Source organism: Bactrocera latifrons, unplaced genomic scaffold (genome assembly GCF_001853355.1).
Source record: "Bactrocera latifrons isolate USDA-ARS-PBARC rearing strain unplaced genomic scaffold, ASM185335v1 scaffold_2, whole genome shotgun sequence".
NCBI lineage: Eukaryota > Metazoa > Arthropoda > Insecta > Diptera > Tephritidae > Bactrocera > Bactrocera latifrons.
The window spans coordinates 2,323,683-2,342,147 of NW_017535518.1; the positions used below are offsets into that span (position 1 = coordinate 2,323,683).

Here is an 18,465-nt window from a genome sequence, read left to right on the forward strand (position 1 = left end):
AACGGATGTTCTTAGGCTACCCAGAGGATACTTGGTCAAAGACCGGAAGTCGTGAGCTGCTTGAGTCATATGTAAAAGAATCGTTTCTGGCCACTCCCACGTGAAAGGCGATCAGAAAACTTTCCTCACTTGCGTGAACTTCTACACATGACTCCATCCTCCAGCTAATTGCCTTACAATTAATATATTGAGCTTCTTGGAGATAAACGAAAAATTTTATCGAGAATTTTGCCCATGTTATTATCTCCCAAAGAATCATCTATATTGGTCCACTCAGATTCAGATTCATATTTATTTTAAGCATATAAATATACAGAAAATAGCAAAATTAGCAGCACTAGCTCGAGGCCATCAGCTGGTCTTTGCAATTTTGGACCACTCAAATTCTATTTCTTGTATGTAAAACTTTTTTATTTGTCATATTTATTTGATATATACACGAAGTTTTGCCTTGGTTATTATCTAAGGCAATTATTAAATATCTGAAGAAATTGTTCAGATCGGATATATAATAGATAATTATAACATATAGCTGCCGTACATGCTGAGTGTTCGGAATATATTTCTTGTATGGAAATCTTTTTTTATTTTCAAGATATCTACACAAAATTTGGCACAGGTTATTTTCCAACATATTGATATAATATGCGAACAAATTGTTCAGATCAAACCACTCTAGCATTTAGTTGTCATACAAACTGATTGATTAAAAGCAAGTCCTTGTATGGAAAATTTTTTATGTGGGGAGAAATCTTCACGAAATTTGGCGTGGACTATAATACCAATACTTCGGTATAATATCGAAGTAATTGTTCAGATCGGACCACTATAGAATATACCTGGCATACGAACTGAACGATCGAAATCAAGCTCTTGTAAGGTAAACTTTCTTATTTCACAAGATATATCTACAAAATTAAGCACATATATATTGCCTAAGCTATTGGCAAAAATCCTAAAAAAAATTGTTGCGATCGGTCTAATATAACATACGGCTGACATACAAACTGATCGGACAAAATCGAGTGCTTCTATGGGAAACTTTTTTATTTGACGAGTTATCTTCAAAATATTGTTCATAAATCACTGTTAAAAGCAACGGTACAATCTCCGCACAAACTGTTCAGTTAGGGTCACTTTAGCATATAGATGTCATACAAAGGGACACATGAAAATTAATATACAGTATTTTTATATTTTGTGTGCTACAAGAAATGTAATTGTGAAGGGTATTATTTTATTTCGATGCAAATGAAGTTAACGTTCTCTCTTGTTTAAATATAAATAGGAATTACAAAAAATACTCTTTAAAAGTGCGATAAACATAGTTGTTGCTTAAACACCTTAAAGTCTTATTATTGATGCGACGTTGAAAGCCATTGGCCATCAGGTGGCAACCATAAATTCAGCAAACAAATTGTGATTGCCATATTTTTATTCACATATATGTGTGTGGATGTACGTAGGTATGTATATTAATAATTTTATAAAGCTGATGTTACCAGTCTGTTGACCCAAATTTTCGTTGCCACCAAAGTATTACCTAGAAAAAGTGAGTAAATACAACTTTGGCGCGCTTCACAGCGGTGGCCTGTGGCAGTTAGCCGGTTGCTGCTTGGTGTGGCGCTGCCACTTCAAAGTGTCCGTCTGCGCTTACAAGTAGTTTACGATAGAACTACTTTCCTACTTTTTATGTGTGTGAAAGAGTGAAAAAAGCGCGAAATAATTGCAAAATGTGTCTGAGAAATCTGTTGGCTTAGAGCCAGTAAAGCCGGCTATTTACAACGCTAAACAAGTGTAACAAATCAAACCAAGATATGTTACTCGGCAGTTAACATTAGAATATATTACGTGTATGTATGTTGGTATATTTGAAGACTCATTTCATGGTTAACTGCAGCAAATTTGTCCGCGCTTCGCACGCATTTCCACTTAAACACTTAACGGCTTGTGAAAGCGCGTAATTACAACTGCATAATGTTCTGAGCGCAAACTAGTCAGTATATAGTATACGCATGTGTATGTATGTATTTATGAATGCATGAAGAGCATGCGGCACCGCATAAAAAATAATAAGCTGATATGTTTGTCTATCTTCGCTTTTGCGAAAATTAAATCTAATGCAGTGCTTTATTTAAATGATTATGATTTCGTGGTGCTCAGGCATGCATATACGCATGTATATGTATGTAGATATGTAGCCATAAACAAAGCTCGTGGGACTGGTTAAAGTTGGTCATACTCGAAACGGTTGCCATTTCTATCACCTGTGAGGTGTTTGACCGAATTAGGCAACTTTTAAACTGTCTTTGTAGCATATGGGAAAAAGTGCGAGCTCTGGTAATTCTAAATACAACATAACTAACTGTAATAAAATATATATAAATATATAAATAAAATATTGCGAAGATGCGAAAATTTGAAGAAAGCGCTAATGGAACTTCAAGTTATATTATCAATTAGTCGAGCGTCAATTTTCGACTGTTTTTATGGAAGGATGCTATTAGTTAATACTAAGTACATCTAGTGCGAAATTGGATATAGATTTTTTCATATTTCTGTAGCGTACACCTTTTATATATACCATACTGGAATTTTAAGTCGATATCACCAAAACTTTTTGAGTTACAGCATCTAAAATGCGGCCGCTCAGTTCAATTAGCTGCAACAGTTCGTCTTTAAACGCGCTTTTCTAGCGAAAAAAATGTTCTTAAGTGATAACTCGGAGACAAATGATGCTTTCACTACAATGATATAATAGCTATTTGATAATAACAAAAACCGAATTTTAACACACCAATAGCGATCAAAATTTCGGCTAGAATTGAACTTTTTTGAAACTTCGCTGTTTTGCGATTTTTTGACTTTTTCGATCTTAGGCCCGTAGTGTATTGTACGAAGAAAATCGTCATGTGAGAAATACTATTTCAAGGCTACCCTTAGCGTCCCTAAACCTTAACTTTAAAACAAACGATACAGTATATTTTTTTAAAATCCCAAAGCTTGGCTGGTTTTAGACTATTCAGGTGTGCCCTTAAACATAGTTCTTAGTATGTTGAGCGATTGGGTTGGGCAGCGGGTCAAATGCCGTTTCGCATTCTTATTGGCTGCCGCCGCTGCATTTGTTGCACGACCGCGTGTTTGACGTCTAGCTGCCCGACTACGCCTCTGCACTTCCACTTTAGAGAGCGCCTTCGGTTCGTTCTTCGATGCAGGCTGGCTCTTTCCAGGAATATGCTCCTCAATGCGATTAGCATCGATGGATCTTAAGCATTGTACCTATTACGAGTGGCCGTTCTTCACCTTTCTGCACCTTTTATCTAGCTTAAGCCAGCCGTTTCACCTTTTCTTCCTTCCTTTGCTTTCAACTAGGTTTCTTCCGCGGCCTTCTATTGTTGCCAGAGTTGGAACACTTGGTCGTCTGCACAGGAGAGCGAATGAAGTCTTCTCCTTTTGTGCGTTTATGCTTACAGCACTTTCTTAGTCCGAGTTTTCATGGACTGTGGCACCCGTGCGCTATAAAGCTGGTTAGGCAGTAGTACTATAACCACCACAGCCTGCTCCCGTTGCAGTGGAAGTGTGGCCGCTGGGGACGGAGCTCATAAAATCGCTGTGACCACTGGTAGCAGAAGCCTCGTCTCCCACTGACGTTAGAACTGATATCCCAGTCCGCTTCGTTTCTTTGTTAACCTCCATATTGAGTTTCATGATTTGGGGGTCTCTTTCATACCTATCTCCAGATACCTCATTAGCAATGGCCGTTGTATTACCCATTTACCTACTTCTGAGAATGCATATAAAGCAGTCCCTCATAAGATTAAATTACATACACCTTCACTAAGAGCCGTCTGCCTGCAATGTAATGACTCTGAGGTTAGCCAGCTTAAACTCATGATATTGTAGGCAGCGATACCCATTGTCCAGTCGACCCCCGCGCATAGGATATAACTAAAAGAAATTTTCGAAGACCCAAGTTGTTAACATAACCTTGAAAAGAAAAGAAATATGAAACCATTTTGTAGTTGTAGTCGGAAATTCTTTTCTTAATTAGGAAAAATTTTAAAAAATATTTAGACACATGAAAATAAAAATTATAACCGATCAAATTGTAAATGTTCTGCGTAAAACAGATCAATAAATATAACGTTTGTGTATATACGTATGTATTTTATAGAAATAAAAAAATAAAATACAATTTTACATTTTCTTCTGCCAAATATCACTTTCAACCTGTAATTAGTGATAGCATCTTGACGTTACATATTATTGGAATCATTTCTTCAGTTTTCACAAATATTCCTAATTTCCCTAACAACTATTTTGAAAATCATCCAAAGCATTCTTAAATTAATCAGAATATAAAAAAGCCTTATTTGATTTATAGTATGTATACATATGTAACATAAGGATAGCACGTTCCACGTTCATGCGACTTCACCTTTTCTCCGCTTCCTTATTTAGTTAGTTCAAGTTCAACCATATTCAAAGTTTAAATTTTTTCAAATTATTTATATTATTTTTATATTTAATCTACGGAAAAATATCATAAATACATGCATTGGACTGTACATACACATATGCACATATGTATGTACACAATAAAATAAAATACATGCTGCCATATCTGTCCGAAAGTCACTTGCACAGACGCCAGTATAGTCAAAGCTACAGCTACCATACGGCTCCCGTTTGATTAACGGAATAACTTTCATACTTCCCAGCTGAGCTGAGGAAATACCCAGTAGAGTGAAACCAATGTGTATGTAGCCCCCTCCTCTACACTGACTCCAGTGACACCTGTCAAATCATATCGCAAAAGAGCCATAAATGGGCGCGGAACATGTTTAATTTATGCATTTCCAGATTTGAATTAAAATTGAAATAAAATATGTATATGTATTAGTGTTTGAATTATGAGTGCAAGCTCGTTCAGGATTATTTATCTGCTTTTGGAGGCAGTGAAATATAATTGCCGATAGTTGGCGATTATTATGACATTGAATTGTTAATATGTAATTAATTATGGCGCGTTATGGCATCGTTGAGGTGTATGGCGATTAAAATGACGATAATTTACACTTTTTAATTGCGTTACTTATTAATATTATTTAATTATTACAAAGTGTAGTGGATTTTATATTATAATATATTTTGCCGTAAAAATGTTTTTATTTTCAAATTTCGTTTTATTTAATAAAAAAATAATAATTTTACGAACTGAAATCGGATTTTTTATATTTTTTTTTTTTTAATTTTTTATTATATATTATAAAAGTAGGTTTTTATATACAATATATGTGGGGCCTGCAAATCGGCCCACATTTCAGTTCACTCATTTACATACATACATACATACATACATATGTACATATAATAATATGTAAAACATATAGCTTAAGCCTATACTACAGGGCTGTATAATATATGCTAAGCGCGCAACCTTAACATTTGTATTAAAATTGTCGGTTTTGCGGTTAGCGGTTTCCTACGATTTCTTGTCTTGTCAATGCAACTCATTTCCATACAACTACTTTTTTTATCGCCCGCATTAGTGGTCTTGCTATAATTTTATGGTAATTACAAATTGTCGCAAAACTGTTTTAGTTGTAGTTGTGGCAGACTTTGGTGCTGTACAAGTGCGTCACCGCAATTCTTGATTTCCAACAGTTAGATAAACCATATTTCCTCGTTGAAATTAGCAAATTACCAATTAGAGCAAAAAGTAAACAAGCAACTGTTGCTTGTCAATATTTTGGTTTGGTGTTCTTGTGGCGGCTCAAATTTGATACGAGTTTGGTGCTATTTAACCCTACGTTAGTGACGCTGAGTTATATTGAACTGAGAGCATTCTTAGATTTAAGAGACAATAATTTTATAACACCTTGTGAAGTTGCTCAAATTATTTTTTAAGTTTCTCAAATTTCTATTTAAAATTAGAACAACCTGCTTTGAAATAAGCTTTTTAGGCTTTATTGAACAACGAACTATCCATGAATAACCTTTTATTGTGTATCTAATGTAATCTAATTAATACAGTGTGAGCACCTTAAAAATAAACCAAATGCATAAGGCGTACATCTAGAGTAAAATTAAAAACAAAAAAAAAAAAAAAAAACAAAAAAAAACAATTTTTTGCATATTTCAATAGGTTATGACTTTAAAAATCACATCCCGAAACTCTAAATCGATATCTCAAATACACTTTCAGTTACATTTTTCTAAAATGTAATTGCTCAGTTCAATCTGCTCCACCAGTTTATCTTAAACCTTCTCAAAATTACATTTTACAAATTCGCTTGAGTGATTACTCGGAGATAAGGGATTTTGTTCTCCATCAAAAAATTATCTGATCTAAAATCGTATTTTGTCTGGCCAAATGACCAAAATGTTTAGTAAAACTCAAACTTTGTTTTAAAAGCCGGAGAAGAAAAATACTTAATTTTTCTCTTAAAAATATGTAATGTGTATTCTTAAAATTTGTACAAAAAGGCACTTAGAACTTTAATATAGCATTTTTTTTAAAATCCAAAAATGATATTTTTCCTTAAGGGGTGAGATAGGTTTCCTCGGGTAAAATACAGCATTTTTTCAACAGTTTTTTTCTTATATAAAAATTTAAATTTTTATTAGAACATTTTATTTTAACAGACTACATACGACTATTAACAACAAATTCTGACATTGTTGAAAGAAAACATTAACTAAGGCAATCGCCCACTTTGGCAGTATAACTCCTCACAGGATCATCTAAAGTGATAAAATAAATGTTTTAGTTAAAACCTTAAATTGAATTTGGACGAAGAAAAAAACTGAGACTTGGATTTTCGGCAGATATTTTTACAAAAAAATTAAAATTTTAATGAAAATTTCGCGAACTTATTTTTTAAATAGTTGTAATCGAAAAAAAAAATCCTTCGTCCAAGTCGACAGCACAAGTTCCCAAGGCTGTATCTCCGAAACCATTACTCGAATCAATTTAACAATTTAAGACAATATTCTAAAGGTGTAATACAATTTAATAAAATAATTAAAAAAAAAATAAAATAAATTTCCGAATACTTTCCAAATGAGTATTTTCGCGAACAAGCAATCTATGATCCATGAATAAGCCTTTTATATATTATCTAACTACTTAGTTAAGTGATCGAGCACCTAAAAACTAAAACACATGCTTAAGGGGCACACCTAGAGTGAAGTTAAAAAAAAAATAAATAAAATAAAACAAAACAAATAAAAAAATACAAAAAACAACATTTTCTTGTAAATTTTTTTTTCTTTAATTATCTATGTTGTAGTTTTTTTAAATCAAAAATTAAACTTCCTCGATATGTCTCTTAAGATAATAAAAATTGACGATAAATAAAGCCAGAAATGGGAACAAAGCCGTTTAAAATGTAAACTATTACAACCTAGAGATGATTTAATGAAGAATTATCTGCAAGTTCGATTATATTTATTCAAAAGTCATCAGTTTCCAGTATTTGATTGGACTTGAAATGACAGTTAACAACTTTTGTTAAAGCATGTCAGAGGAAATAGTTTAAAGTTCTGAAGAAGAACTAGATATGTTATAGAGAGTGTCATATCCCATTTTATTTTCATACTTTAATAAAACGATTACACTTTTCTTTTCGATTTCGAACATCGACTAAAGCAGCAGTTTTTGATAGCAATTACTCCTTGGCAGAAGGTGCCAAAATTTCATTTGAATTTCCTACAAAAGTACAGCCGACCGGCTACGATATGACGGCGTTGTATGACGTTTGAGTTTCGACATAACCTCAAAACACACACCACAAATGATTTCAAAGGCTGCCAATAATGTCTAGACTAGCTGCAAATGTCATTAATATATCACAAAGTGAAATTTAATCCACTTTAAAAAACACAAACCTTTCAAATCGCTACAATCCTTTAAAATCAATCCAACATGCTTTCGAAACCGCAGACATATGGCATTAGTTTCCATGTCAAATCTGTCAAATAGAAATAACTTTTAGTTGCATGTCGTCTGGTTAAAATGCGTCAGAACATAATAGTATAAAGTCGCCCAAATTGTCGAAGTTTTGTGTGTACTATACATAAGTATTAGGTGACTACATCCAAAGCGCTATGTTTTGACACCAACAATATAACACCGCAAAGGTTTGCAGTTCACGAAAAAATATCTAAAAAAAAGTCAACAAAAATAAAGGAAATGAGCAACGCATCGGCAACGCACGTGTTTGCGCTTTTTAGCCAAGCTTGCTGATTTATCTGGGAAAAATTTGTTTCAGCAAAAGCGCCAAAAAAATAGTTGGCACAAACAGAATTGACAGTTCACACGTCATCTGTGAGACTGCGTAGTATAAAAAAAAAATGATTTAGCGTGTGCACTTTTACGACGTCAACGAACGTAATAAGCTAAACTAATGTTTACATAAATATTTTATTTTTAGAGCTTAAAAAGCTATAATTTATATTTTGCTTGCGGATAATAGTTAATCATAGCGGCAATCTAGGACATTTATTTGTGTTTAAATAACTTTTATTTATTTATTTTGAAATATTATATGTAAAGCATTTTATAACCACTTTTATAACTACTTTTCTAACCACAAATTCTCTCTTCATTTCCTTCACAGGTATGGCGGCTCCGCTCAACGGGGCTACGAAGCGCCCGCCTGCGTACAGAATGCAATGGTGACAAAAGACAAGAAGCCATTCACCTACACACCGGGCGGCATTGATCTCTCACAAATCAAATCGGAACGCATGGCGAAACGTTTGGCGCGCAATGCACAGGCCGAAGGAGCCACGGGCGCCTCACAACAAAACAGACCGACACAGCCGCAATCGCCGGGCAGTGGCGGCAATGCTGCGTCGCAAATCGGCGCCGCCGGCATGGGTATGCCGTTCCAGGTGTTGCCGCCGCCGCCACCACCAGCGCCAACCGGAGTAGCGGGTAAGAAATTGAATGGCACATCGGCACCGGTACCACCACCACCACCCAGCTCCTCCAAAACATTAGCACCACCACAGAATGGCGGTGGACCGGGTAGTGCTCCCGGTTCGCCCAACGCGCAACGCAAGTCGCCCACACCGCAACGTTTCGAACCGCCACCATTGGCTTTCCGACCGGAAATCAAAATACCGCCAAATCCAATGGCGGCATTGCGCAAAGTACCACCGCCGGTGGAAAAGAATACCTTCTGGAAGGATGAGTATGTGCGCGATCGCTCCAAGAGTCCCATGGTGGGTGAAAATGATCGTGCTAGTTCACCGAATACCGCTGCTAATGATCAGGCCGTTAGCGCCGGTAGCGGTGAGCCAGCTACGGTCAGTCTTAACAACAATCTGAACAACAACAATAACAACGATGTCAACGAACATGTCGATGGTGAGAAATGCGCGTAGAAAATTACGCTATGTATTTTACGGTTCATCACTTCATCCGCACATCAACAACGCTTTGTATGGGTTTAACCTTGGTCCTTGTTTGGTGGTTTGGCTAAATGGTCTTTCTCATTACATAACTATTCGGTATGTAGAGGCAAAAGGGTTCATGGCAGGCCTAGTTGACCTCGAATCCACAACGCGCCCGACACATGCTATTATAATAGAATACTTTTGCTTTGGGTTTTGCGGGTCTCTTTTTATATTATATTGATACACACATGGATTCCACTTTTTGGAAGAGTTTACAAAGTTTACTACTAACTAATATGGTATTTCAGCAAAACAACTGGATTTACTAACTCTTTAAATGGTGCTGGCGCCGCTAACTCTCACAAGTCACACGCTAATCCTATACCAAACCGAACCTAATGGTTCCGAAAACTAACCTCAAAATCCTGCATATTTTTCTGTAGCACTGATATCTAATATATATTTCTCAATCATACATTAGGTTACAAGAAACCAACAACGACTACCCAGCAACCTGAACTTAACTACAACAGCAACAACTCCACTCAACCACAACAGCAACAAAACACACCGCCTCAGCCCACGTACTCACCATCCTATCAGCCATTGCAGCAGCAGCAACAGCAGCAGTTGGCTTCATCACCATCACAACAACAACAACAGCAAAAACAACAATCGCCACGCCCCGAGTTCCGTAGCGTTGCACCGCCACAATCGCCAAGTGGCCATGTCTACACACGTCAAACGGACAGTCCACGTGCTGAAAGTGGCACTCCACCACAACGCGCCACCGAAAGTCCCTTCAGATATGGCGTTCCACAGGCACAGCAGCAGCAGCAGTCACCGCAACAACAACGCGCTCCTCCAGCTATATCACCGCTTGCACAGCAGCAACCATCGAAGCTGTATACTTCATCACCGACTGGCGCTGGAGTCCCAGCACAGTCAACAACAGCCAACAATTCTCCCAACTCACAGCCAGTGACACAAACTGTGCCCTGGCGCACTCAACGTACTCCGACGCAACAACAATCACAGTCGCAGCCACAAACGACTGCGATATATAACAATGTATCACCACAACAACAGCAACAAACTCAGCTAGCTACGGCCTATCAGGGTCCCAAGCCGGTAAGTGTAATAGTAAAACTTAAAATTATGCTGGAAAATTGGTTAGAACTTTTTTCACGTTAAATTTATAACAAAATATGCGCGAGATGCATACGGGATCATATTTAATTCACTTTTGCAATATAAATTGATCAAGATTTTAGACTTGCGAAAATGGTATAATATAGGAAAGGAGAAATAAAAAAGATCTGTGCTTATTTTAGAACTATATACATACGTCTATATCATATATGACTAATTTCTTTTTCAAAAAAAAAAAAAAAAAGCACAGAAACTTCTAATTTACTCGAAAGAACATTGTTTGGCATATGTTCTTGGAACTTTTCAAGAGCCCATAGAGCGATGCGAACTTCCAGTTTAAGACCTCGTTGTAAAATACACCAATTCGTTCCATACATTAGTCCGAGTTGCTCCAAACGGCGTGGAATCGACTATTTACAGTCTTCATCGTACGCCTATATGTTCGCCACTAGATACGGCACATGTTGTAAGACAATTAAATTTATTTAAACAACAGCTGGCAAGTTGACAGCTGAGAAGTTTTTCCTCAACCACCTTATAGTGGTATCATTGAAATTCATGGAAATGGAAGTGAATATCTCTAAAACATCGATTTATCGCATTTTGACCGAACATTTGGCCTACGAAAGGTGTGTGCGTGGTTTGTTCGGCACAAATAAACTGACGACCAAAAATTGCTTTCATCGATCGATGCTTGTGACCGATTATTTGACCGAGCTAAAACATTCTATCGACATCCTTTTGGACTATGCAAAAAGCTGTATTGAAGCAGAAGGAGACTATTTTTTTAACTTCTCTTTACTTTGAAAACCACCTTATAGTCCAGATCTGTCCTCTTATTATCAAATCCGGTTGATGCAGAACGTTCTTACTGGAATACCGGCCACATTAGACAGGGTATCAAAAACTGGTTCAATTCGGTTGGAATGGAGTCTAAGAATTATCAAAAAATTATAGTTTCATTTGGACACTTACATATATCTAATGTTATTCCAGATTTTTTTTCTTAAATAAAATACAAAAATGAATAAATTTAGTTCTAGACCCAATGACATAGTATGAAATTACATACATTCATGAATATTTTTACGTCGGCAATGCAAGACTTGCGGAAGCGTCTATTTTTATCAATGGCGCGCGGTTTTATTTGTACTTTGTGTGTATATTCATTAATACAGAATCTAATTAAAGAAGATTTTTCGTTGTTATTTTTATTTTTATGATTTTGTTTTGCTTTTTTACATAAATGTACAGCTACACAGCTGCTGCAAATTCATTTGACAATAATTTCATTGTGCAATCGAATTTTTGGATGCTTATTAACAGTTTTTAATTAAAGCTCACGAACAGTTTGGTGTAGTTGTCACCAATTATTATCGGAATTGATGTGATGGTTTTATGACAATTGGCATTGGAATCAAGCAAAGACTTTCGTACGTCCTTATTTATAAAAATTTTGGATTCATTGATTTCTGCAATGTGTTCATTGGCTCATGAAAGAAATATTTACAATGTCAATATCGATGAACTATACATATCACCACTTCCAGTTAAATTGCGTCATACAGCCTTCGCTTTCTTTGGGTTGAAGCTCACGTAGCTTGATAAGCGCTTTGGCGTCGTTAGTAACATTCGTGTAGTTTGAGCTTGCATGAGTTCTGGGAGTACTTTTCTTACCTTTTGGACCTATCTCGGCGGGTGACGTCTTTCAATAGAATGTATTTCCTAAAGTTCATAGGTCTAGCTCTTAGCACCGAATGCGTCAAATGAGATCAATCCCTAGTAAAACTTGGAAAAATTAGCTTAGACTTGTTTTATATTTCGACTTTAAGTCTGCTGAGATCGAAAAGCTTTTAACGAAAGTGTTTGAAGCTTTGTAATTCCGAAAGCTTTTCATGGAAAAATTTGCAAATTTTATGGATTAAAAATATTGGAGGAAAAATGGGATCCGATAAACATTATATAATTATAAGGGCATCATTCTTAATAAAGCTTCCAAAAATTAGCAATACTTTCTCTTTTGTTTTAAAATTTGTTGAGATTTCAAAACTTTTGAAAATATAGTTTTATGTTTTGTAGATCAGAAAGCTTTTGACAGAAAAATTTTCAATCTTTGGTGGTTAATTTTAGGTTAGAAATCGGATATTGAGAAACAATTTTAGTTAATGAACATTGTAGCCTTAGTAAAGCTTTCAAAGATTACGATAGACTTGTTATATATATTCCCTTAAAATCTGCCGAGATCGAAAAGATTTTAAGAAGATAGTTTGAAACTATATAGGTCGTAGAGCTTTTGAGAGAGAAAAGCTTTGAAACTTTTGCAGATGAATTTTAGGTTAGAAATCAGATACTTAAATGAAAATATCAGATGATTAGAATTAACAAAAAGGCCTCATCTTAAGTAATGATAATTAAGTAAATTTCAGAAATTATAATATACCTGTTTTATCATTTCAACAAAATCTTCTCCCATTGAATTATCATCTCTATTTTTTGAGTTTTGAACAAATCTTGAGATAGTCCTGTATGTGAATTTGGGTCTTTTCGCAATAATTCCCGGCTTTTTCACAACTAACTGTATATTTTCCACACCTCTTTCATTGCACAATGGTTAAGTATATAATTCACCGCTATACTCCGAATTTATTTTAGTCCAATGTCGGCTCGCTCTATATTGCACCCCTGGCAGCACCTACTGAGCCGCAGGCACCCAATGTTGTGCGTCAATTTCAGCAGCAACAACAGCAACAGCAAGCACGAGAATCGCCAATTCGTCAAATACCGCAACAACAACAACAACAACAGCAGACACCACAGCAACAACCAGCACAGCCTTTACGCTCCACTGTGCCTTGGCTGAGCACAAAACCGAAGGCAAACGATCAGCCAGAATGGGCGCGTCCCGAGGAAAATGGCAATGTGGTGCCTTCGTCGCTGAATCGCATTAAGTCACCGCCGCCACCACAGTCACAACAACAGCAGCCCCAGCAGCAAGTATACTATCAACAACCACAACAACCACCCCAACCTCAGCTCTACGCCTATCAGCCTGAGCAGGGTAACGGTTTTGCTGGAGCAGCGCCAACGAATTTCGGTAGCCATGGCATTGGCAACACTGGCTTACGCCTGCAAATCAATGCCAACTCCAGTGCCAATAATGCGGCAACTCAACAAACTGGTCCAAGGGTGAGTGCGCTACGAAATTTTGTTGGAAATATGTAGTTTTACAGTAAAGATTTATGCTTTATCACAGGAACGCATCATACCCATCCAGTTGGAGCAGACACCGACGAATACCACATCACAGCAACCGAACTTCAATGTCAGCTATGGTGGCGTCACTACTGGTAAGTAGCCTCTGCTAACATGTAATATCGCTTTATGCACTCGCAATCTCCCGCACAGCACCGAGCAGCTATGTGGTGCGTTCGCCCAATCAATTCGTTGATCAAGGTTACAACAATTTCCCACCCTCAGCTGGCGCCAATCAACAGCAATCAGCTCAGCGTGTGATGTCACCAACACAACAACTGAATGCTCCACGCATTGTGCAGCAACAACAGCAATATACGAATAACAACAACGGTGCTGGCGCTGGCGCTAATCGCTCACGCATCATACCGATCGCTATGGAGAGTGAGGGCACACGTGGGCCCATTTCACCATCACCAATCGTTTTGCAAAAGTAAGTGTATAAGCTGTTGTTGTGTGAAAGCTTTGCAAAAAAGCTCGCATTTTAAAGTTCGCTATTTGACGATTCAATCGGCTCAGTTTTCTCATTGTTTCGATGGCACGCATTTCCATATATTCTTTCATTTGAGTTTTTTTTTTTAGTAAACCAAACATAATTCAGAAAGCTTTCACTAACTTTACGCTTTTTATTAACATTTTTATTCTTTGTTTTGGTATTTTTTTGTTGCTTCTGCTAATGGTGATCAAGTGAAAACTACAATCTAGTAGTTTACGATTGTCCACTTGAGGCGGAAATACGGTACAGAATGAATCGTCTCAGGTAGCGTGTGAGATGTAAAAAACTGTATGTATCTTGTGTCATATGTCACATGTCAGTGTTGTTAGAGTTCGTGCATGACAAAATGTAAACAAACACTTGTTTTGACAGTTGAAAAGTTTTAATTTCATAAAAATCATACTTAACGCGAGCTCACGAATCCAAAAATAAATGACCTAAAAACCATATTTTAATTCACTGAATTTCGATTAATTTCAGCAGCATAGTTTTTTTCAAAGTTTGACTCTAAAATGGGTTCTTAATATTAATATTTGAAATATGTATAAATTTTTGACAAAAAATGTCTTTGAATTGCAGGATTATAATACCAATACCCCTCTTCAGAAGTTCAATTCAGCCAACAATTACATTTCCACCCAGTCCTGAGAACTTGTAAATTTCATTATTTTCTAACTCTAATATTTTAAAACTATTTACTAATTCGCTATACACGGAATCCTAATTGAATTATTTTTATGAAAAAAATATGGCAAAAAGCTACAAAGGTTTCGAAAATTTTCGATGCTCTTCGGGAAATTGTCAGCTTAACATTTAGTGTCCTAAGAAAGTTTGAGTCCTTTAAAGCTTTCAATATTTTTGAGTATATTCTTAAGGTGCGACAATAAACAAGAAAGTTATTAGCCGCTAGAGCTATACAAAATATAAGAAATCACTTAAAATACAAATAAACCATTCGAAAAATTTTTCAAAGCTCAGTTAAGCCTATAAGCTTTTAAGTAGCAGGTTTTATGTTTTGTTTATAGAACACATAAAATATCAGAAATCACTTATGCTAAAAATAAATCCTTCAAAAGCTTTTTGAAAGCTCAATTAAGCTCATCCGCTTTTGAGTATTAGGGTTTGTTTTTAGAAAACAAAATATCAAAAATAACAAAATTATATGTAAACACTTCGAAAATATTTTTAACTTATTGAAAGCTCAGTTAAGCTTATCAGCTTTTGAGTGTTAGGTAGTAAGTTTTGTTTGTAGAACACACAAGATGTGAGAAATTACTAATTACTAATTATAAGTACAGCCTTTGAAAGCTTTTTAAAAGCTCTGTTAAGCTTATCAGTTTTCGACTATTATGTTTTATGTTTTGTTCTTGGACACAAAAAATATCAGAATTCACTCAAATTATAAGTAAAGCCTGTGAAAGTTCTTTTAAAGCTCAATTAAGTTCATCAGCTTCTGAGTATTAGGTTTTAAGTTTTATTTGTAGAGGAGAAAATATAAAAAAAAAGCAAAATTATAAGTACACGCTTCGAAAGCTTTTTGAAAGCTCAGTCAAACTGATCAGTTTTATAGTATTAAGTTTTATGTTTTGAGTTTAGAACTTATAACTTATCAGATTATAATTAAATTATAAGTAAACTCTTCAAAAGGTTTTTGAAAGCTCAGTTAGCTTTTAAATATTGAGGTTTAAATCTTGTTTTTCGAAAGAACAATAATCCTAAACGTGTAATAAGATTATAAGAATATATACGCTATACGCAAAAAAGTTGAATAGTGCCAACCAATATTAAAAGTTTAGGAAACTTGTCGAAACCCACACAGAGCACTTTTAGTTATTGAAAGCACTATTAACTTAGACACACACTACACGATTCTTTGTCACCTAATCGCAGCACCGCTTATGTTCGACAAGTCTGTATTTTTCTGACTACTAATCAAGAGAATATGCGCTACTAATTGACATCATCACTAAAACATCTAACCAGCAACTCACCCACTTCTTCTAGCGATCCACGCTCGTCACCCATACAATCGAAATCCTTTAGAATTTTGCAAAAAATCACTGACACTATTGACGACGGTAGCGGCGATGATAAGAAATCGGAAAGCTATGTCGAGATAGAGCCACAATTACAACGACCACAATACGCGAGGCAAATGAGCGCCCAACAGGCGCGTCAACAACCGAATGTAGAGCAAATGAGACGCATGCAAATCGCCGCCGATCCACAGCAGCAGCAGCAACAGTCACAAGCGCCACAGGCATGGAATCAAGGTGGGTTACAACCCTGCAAAAGCTTAAAAACCGACAGGGTACACAGTTACCAGTAAAGATGGTGTTGAGAAGTAAATGTAAAAAAAAAGAAAAAGAAATGGAAGTTAAAGGTGAAAGCTATTGTGAATTGAGTTCTGTGAAAGCTCAACTTAGAAAAGTTGTAAAAGTTTGGGGGCACCATCACCACAATAACTTTGTAAATAGTATAATAATTAAATAACTAAGTGGGGAGTCTTAACAGAAAGGTGAAACAAGTATAATTGGCTTTTATATACCTAAAACTCATTTGATTTCTGCAAAGCTTTTTAAAGCGCTTTTGTTCAAAAAGCTTGCGGTTTTCTGAGTTAACTACTTTTTGACTACTTAAATAAAAAATTAAAAACAAAAAAATTAAATTTGTATAGACTTGTTACCTCCTTAATTAAGCTTCCTTTGATTTAAGCTTTATAAAACTATTAATGGTTTTTGGTGAATGGAAATTTGTAGCTTTTTTAATAAAAAAAAAAGCACATTAATATTTTTAACACGCACACCACAACTACCCAAAACACATTTACACCACTACACACATATATACGACGAAATTTTACCGTTCTACCCCTCACTTCAAAATTATATATTTATATGCGTCTTCGATTTCTTTTCTTTTAGGTAATGCTTTGAAAAGCTCACAGCAGCACACCATTTACAACAATAACAGTGGTGAGCTTATTGCAAGCTTATTGGACTGTAGTGTTTTTGTAGTTTGTTGACGAATTGTGTTTTTGTATATAACTTTTCTGATACTGCGCATTTAAAAACTTAATAATTCTATAATTGTAGACATGCCACAACCATATATCCACCCTAGTGAACAACAAGTACCCGAACCGAAAAAATATACCGGTAGCGCAATACCAAGTCGATCGTTTAAAATTTTGCAAGCGATGACAACACCAGAAAATGCTGGTAAGTGCTCTTACACCCTCTTTGATCAATAATTTATGGATACTACATTTATAATTTTGATAAAAAGAATAACTGATTTAATTAACTAATTGATTCATTAAATATTTGTGTCGAACGTAAATAACTTATGCTAACTACAAGGCGGTAAGATCAGAGGATGAGGTCTGGATAGAATAATGGGAATAGAATAAGGAAAGGGCCCAAAATTTTATGTATGTATATGCTGTGTGTTATGAGAATTTTCTTATCTTTTAAGACATCAAAAGCCTAGATCTAACCAAAACTCTAAAAACCGAACTCTCCAAGAGAGCGTAGACTTCTTTACGAGCCTAAGCAAAACTTTGAAAGCCTTTAAGTCTCGTAATATTGGGGATCATACTTTCGGATCCTGAAGTTTTATGTAGAATTTTCTTTCAAAGATAATTAAATTCCTTAATTTGATTGGAGCCTAATCTTTTCACAGAAATGTTCTTATACTTATCAATTTCCGAAGTATGTTTTATTGGACATTAAAGTTATATACATATATAAGCTCATTCTTAGTCCATTTGTAAGCCAGTTTTAGTTATTTTGTCATTTATATTGAAATTGCTCAAATTATGTGACATTTTTGTCATTTCGTTCCTAAATATGGGGATTAGCCTTTCAGGATCCTGAAACTAGGTTATGCAAATTTTGCTTTACTAAGTCTTGATAGAAAAGGCAGTTTACATAGTCAGTATAAAAAACCCTAGAAACCTGTTTTGCCGCACGGAGCAGAATCATTGGCGTATCTCGCAAAGGACAAAACCGAACTGAAAACCGTCGAAAGAGAGATCTTAAGAAAAATGCTTGGAGCAATGAAAGATAATGATGAATGGCGTATGAGGTGATACCGTGAGCTAGACCAACTTATGTTATAAAAGTTGGAAATATTGTAAGCTTTAACAAAGTACA

At 35.7% G+C, this 18,465-nt stretch overlaps 1 protein-coding gene across 11 annotated transcripts in view; it reads left to right on the forward strand.

The window, feature by feature from the left end:
- The window catches only part of LOC108967865, a 75,568-nt gene that overhangs the window by 49,014 nt on the left and 8,089 nt on the right, over window positions 1-18,465 (forward strand). For 7 of the 11 annotated variants that reach the window (XM_018931501.1, XM_018931498.1, XM_018931500.1 and 4 more), the window contains exons 3-11: window positions 8,625-9,379; window positions 9,890-10,539; window positions 13,213-13,746; window positions 13,814-13,907; window positions 13,966-14,245; window positions 14,501-14,572; window positions 16,313-16,581; window positions 17,233-17,283; window positions 17,404-17,529. In XM_018931501.1, the coding sequence (XP_018787046.1) occupies window positions 8,625-9,379; window positions 9,890-10,539; window positions 13,213-13,746; window positions 13,814-13,907; window positions 13,966-14,245; window positions 14,501-14,572; window positions 16,313-16,581; window positions 17,233-17,283; window positions 17,404-17,529 (2,831 nt within the window). The remainder of the gene's footprint in view (window positions 1-8,624; window positions 9,380-9,889; window positions 10,540-13,212; window positions 13,747-13,813; window positions 13,908-13,965; window positions 14,246-14,500; window positions 14,573-16,312; window positions 16,582-17,232; window positions 17,284-17,403; window positions 17,530-18,465) is intronic. The other 4 variants (XM_018931496.1, XM_018931497.1, XM_018931494.1 and 1 more) reach the window with 4 other exon arrangements.